Source organism: Salvelinus fontinalis, unplaced genomic scaffold (genome assembly GCF_029448725.1).
Source record: "Salvelinus fontinalis isolate EN_2023a unplaced genomic scaffold, ASM2944872v1 scaffold_1520, whole genome shotgun sequence".
Taxonomy (NCBI): Eukaryota; Metazoa; Chordata; class Actinopteri; order Salmoniformes; family Salmonidae; genus Salvelinus; species Salvelinus fontinalis.
This window is the reverse complement of record NW_026601729.1, coordinates 32,501-37,142: the sequence shown is the minus strand read 5'-3', so window position 1 is coordinate 37,142 and position 4,642 is coordinate 32,501. Positions and strand designations below refer to the sequence as shown.

Here is a 4,642-nt window from a genome sequence, read left to right as displayed (position 1 = left end):
GATCTCATACCCCCCTCCTCGCCTCTCTCTCTCCATTTTGTTCTCTGTCTTCCCTCCCCAAACCTCTATTTCGCTCTCCCTCTCTTCTCCTTGAACCGCTGATCATCCTCTCATCCCCTGTTTCTTTCTCTCGGAGCACAAAATGAGGATGGAGGGTGACAATGTGTGAATCAGACTCTCAGGGTATAGGGGTATATACAGACAGACAGACAGACAGACAGACTCTCAGGGTTTAGGGGTGTATAGGGACAGACAGACAGACTCTCAGGGTCTAGGGGTGTATAGAGACAGACAGACAGACTCTCAGGGTCTAGGGGTGTATAGAGACAGACAGACAGACTCTCAGGGTCTAGGACCTTGTGAAGATGCTGGAGGAAACAGGTACAAAAGTATCTATATCCACAGTAAAATGAGTCCTTTATCGACATAAGCTGAAAGGCCGCTCAGCAAGGAAGAAGCCACTGCTCCAAAACCGCCATAAAAAAGCCAGACTACGGTTTGCGACTGCACATACTTTTTGGAGAAATGTCCTCTGGTCTGATGAAAAAAAAAATAGAACTGTTTGGCCATAATGACCATCGTTATGTTTGGAGGAAAAAGGGGGTGGCTTACAAGCCGAAGAACACCATCCCAACCGTGAAGCACGGGGGTGGCAGCATCATGTTGTGGGGGTGCTTTGCTGCAGGAGGGACTGGTGCACTTCACAAAATAGATGGCATCATGAGGCAGGACAATTATGTGGCTATATTGAAGCAACATCTCAAGACATCAGTCAGGAAGTTAAAGCTTGGTCGCAAATGGGTCTTCCAAATGGACAGTGACCCCAAGCATACTTACAAAGTTGTGGCAAAATGGCTTAAGGACAACAAAGTCAAGGTATAGGAGTGGCCATCACAAAGCCCTGACCTCAACCCTATAGAAAATGTGTGGGCAGAACTGAAAAGCATGTGCGAGCAAGGAGGCCTACAAACCTGACTCAGTTACACCAGCTGTGTCGGGTGAATGTTGGCCCATTCCACCTAACTTATTGTGGGAAGCTTGTGGAAGGCTCCCCGAAGCGTCTGACCCAAGTTAAATAATTTAAAGGTATGTAAACTTCTGACCCACTGGGAATGTGATGAAAGGATGCTGATATAAATCACTCTCTCTACTTGTATTCTGACATTTTACGTTCTTAAAATAAAGTGGTGATCCTAACTGACCTAAGACAGGGAATTTCTACTCTGATTAAATGTCAGGAATTGTGAAAAACTGAGTTTAAATGTATTTGGCTAAGGTGTATGTAAACTTCTGACTTCAACTGTATATAGTGCAGTACTTGTGACCCACAGGGCCCTGGTCAAATATAGTAAATATGATGCTGTATGGGATGAGGGGAGGGGTCGGAGGGTTAGAGAGGGTTCGGGAGGGTTAGAGAGGGGTCAGGGGGGTTAGAGATGGGTCGAGAGGATTAGAGAGGGGTCGGGAGGGTTAGAGAGGATTAGAGAGGGGTCAGGAGGGTTAGAGAGGGGTCAGGGGGGTTAGAGAGGGGTCGGGAGGGTTAGAGAGGATTAGAGAGGGGTCAGGAGGGTTAGAGAGGGGTCAGGAGGGTTAGAGAGGGGTCGGAGGGTTAGAGAGGGCCAGGAGGGTTAGAGAGGGTTCGGGAGGGTTAGAGAGGGGTCGGGAGGGTTAGAGAGGGGTCGGGAGGGTTAGAGAGGGGTCGGGAGGGTTAGAGAGGGGTCGGGAGGGTTAGAGAGGGGTCGGGAGGGTTAGAGAGGGGTCGGGAGGGTTAGAGAAGATTAGAGTGGGGTAGGGAGGGGTAGGAGGGTTAGAGAGGGGTAGGAAGGTTAGAGAGGGGTAGGGGGGGTGGAGCGGTAGAGAGGAGAGTTATGAACCTAAACTGAGTGACCCTCCAACCGTATTTACTGTGTAGAGGGGACCATAGCTTTCTGGCCCCTGGTATTAAAAATACTTTAACCTCGACTGAGTGACCCTCCAACCGTATTTACTAACAGTATTGTCCTCTTTAGTGAGATGAGGCTGACAGAAAGGACACACACTGAGTCTCCATGTTGTCTTGCTCTGATACTGTAATAAGCTTGGATGGATGTTATTTTCTCCCTAACAGAGACATACTACACTTTCTGAAAGGTGAACCTTCACTTGTGGCATCTCGCCGCGTCTCCTCCGACTGTTAAAAACACGGCAGGCGTGGAGATAACATCCCTTCCCCCGAGTTCAAACCCAAACCGGCGAGGGCGATGGTTTGAAACCGTCAGAGGGGCATTTCATATTTCATAATTTCATCCAACCGCTCTCTCTCCCTCTCTCTCTCTCTTCTTGATGTCAAACTTCAAACACGTCATTTTATCTGTTTCTCCCCTTCTTCCTCACTGATGATTTTTCAAAACACTCTCCTCCCCTCCCTCTCTCCTCCCCTCCCTCTCTCCTCCCCTCCCTCTCTCCTCCCCTCCCTCTCTCATTGTCATTGGAGCCTAGATTCATTTTAGATAAAAAAATAAATGTGGTTTTATTTCCTGTTTACCTTCAAAGGATCTCCATTATGTGGCGGGGGATAAGGGAGAGGTGGTTCTGGCAGAAGTGGCCCAGAGGAAGGCTAATGAAATCCATGCTGAAGAAGGTGTAACGACCACGTTGGGAAACCACGGTAAGAAACTGTATCAAATCTGGATCCAATAAATGAAAGAAAAGAGGAGAATGAACCAAATGTAATGGAGACACCGCTGTAGACACCACATAGACACCACTGTAGACACCACGTAGACACCACTGTAGACACCACATAGACACCACTGTAGACACCACGTAGACACCACTGTTACACCACATAGACACCACTGTAGACACCACTGTAGACACCACGTAGACACCACTGTAGACACCACTTTAGACACCACTGTAGACACCACTGTAGACACCACTGTAGACACCACTGTAGACACCACGTAGACACCACTGTTACACCACATAGACACCACGTAGACACCACTGTAGACACCACGTAGACACCACTGTAGACACCACTTTAGACACCGCAGTAGACACCACTGTAGACACCACGTAGACACCACGTAGACACCACTGTAGACACCACGTATACACCACTGTAGACACCACGTAGACACCACTGAGACACCACTTTAGACACCGCAGTAGACACCACTGTAGACACCGCTTGTCTTTTATAATGGAGACACCACTGTAGACACCACTGTAGACACCACATAGACACCACTTGTCTTTTATAATGTAGACACCACTGTAGACACCCCTGTAGACACCGCTGTAGACACCGCTGTAGACACCGCTGTAGACACTGCTGTAGACACCGCTGTAGACACCGCTGTAGACACCGCTGTAGACACCACTGTAGACACCGCTGTAGACACCGCTGTAGACACTGCTGTAGACACTGCTGTAGACACCACTGTAGACACTGCTGTAGACACCGCTGTAGACACCACTGTAGACACTGCTGTAGACACCGCTGTAGACACCGCTGTAGACACCGCTGTAGACACCGCTGTAGACACCGCTGTAGACACCACTGTAGACACCACTGTAGACACTGCTGTAGACACTGCTGTAGACACCGCTGTAGACACCGCTGTAGACACTGCTGTAGACACCACTGTAGACACCACTGTAGACACCACTGTAGACACTGCTGTAGACACTGCTGTAGACACCGCTGTAGACACCGCTGTAGACACTGCTGTAGACACTGCTGTAGACACCACTGTAGACACCGCTGTAGACACCACTGTAGACACTGCTGTAGACACCATTGTAGACACTGCTGTAGACACCATTGTAGACACTGCTGTAGACACCATTGTAGACACTGCTGTAGACACCATTGTAGACACCGCTGTAGACACCACTTGTCTTTTGTAAGAAATATGGGATTTACATTTTAAGATTACATTTAGGCTCACTTAATACCTGCTATTATAAGTGGTTAATGGTGTTTGGTGCTGGAAAAACTGTACTGGATCTTTATCAAATGAAAGAAAGATGTAATGGAGTAGGATACGGTTGGTAAAGCTGTCTGTTGTAGATCACATCAGGTAGGTAAATGACGGATGTAATGGAGTAGGATACGGTTGGTAAAGCTGTCTGTTGTAGATCACATCAGGTAGGTAAATGACGGATGTAATGGAGTAGAATACGGTTGGTAACGCTGTCTGTTGTAGATCACATCAGGTAGGTAAATGACGGATGTAATGGAGTAGAATACGGTTGGTAAAGCTGTCTGTTGTAGATCACATCAGGTAGGTAAATGACGGATGTAATGGAGTAGGATACGGTTGGTAAAGCTGTCTGTTGTAGATCACATCAGGTAGGTAAATGACGGATGTAATGGAGTAGGATACGGTTGGTAAAGCTGTCTGTTGTAGATCACATCAGGTAGGTAAATGACGGATGTAATGGAGTAGGATACGGTTGGTAAAGCTGTCTGTTGTAGATCACATCAGGTAGGTAAATGACGGATGTAATGGAGTAGGATACGGTTGGTAAAGCTGTCTGTTGTAGATCACATCAGGTAGGTAAATGACGGATGTAATGGAGTAGGATACGGTTGGTAAAGCTGTCTGTTGTCGATCACATCAGGTAGGTAAATGACGGATGAGGAATCTGT

At 47.7% G+C, this 4,642-nt stretch overlaps 1 protein-coding gene across 2 annotated transcripts in view; it reads left to right on the top strand.

Annotated features, from left to right (window-relative positions):
- Positions 1-2,532: 2,532 nt before the first annotated feature.
- The window catches only part of LOC129849539 (WD repeat-containing and planar cell polarity effector protein fritz homolog), a gene marked incomplete at its 5' end in the record, with an annotated part of 32,562 nt that continues 30,452 nt past the window's right edge, over positions 2,533-4,642 (top strand). For both annotated transcript variants that reach the window (XM_055916354.1, XM_055916353.1), the window contains 1 exon segment: positions 2,533-2,647. In XM_055916354.1, coding sequence (XP_055772329.1) covers positions 2,533-2,647 — 115 coding nt within the window.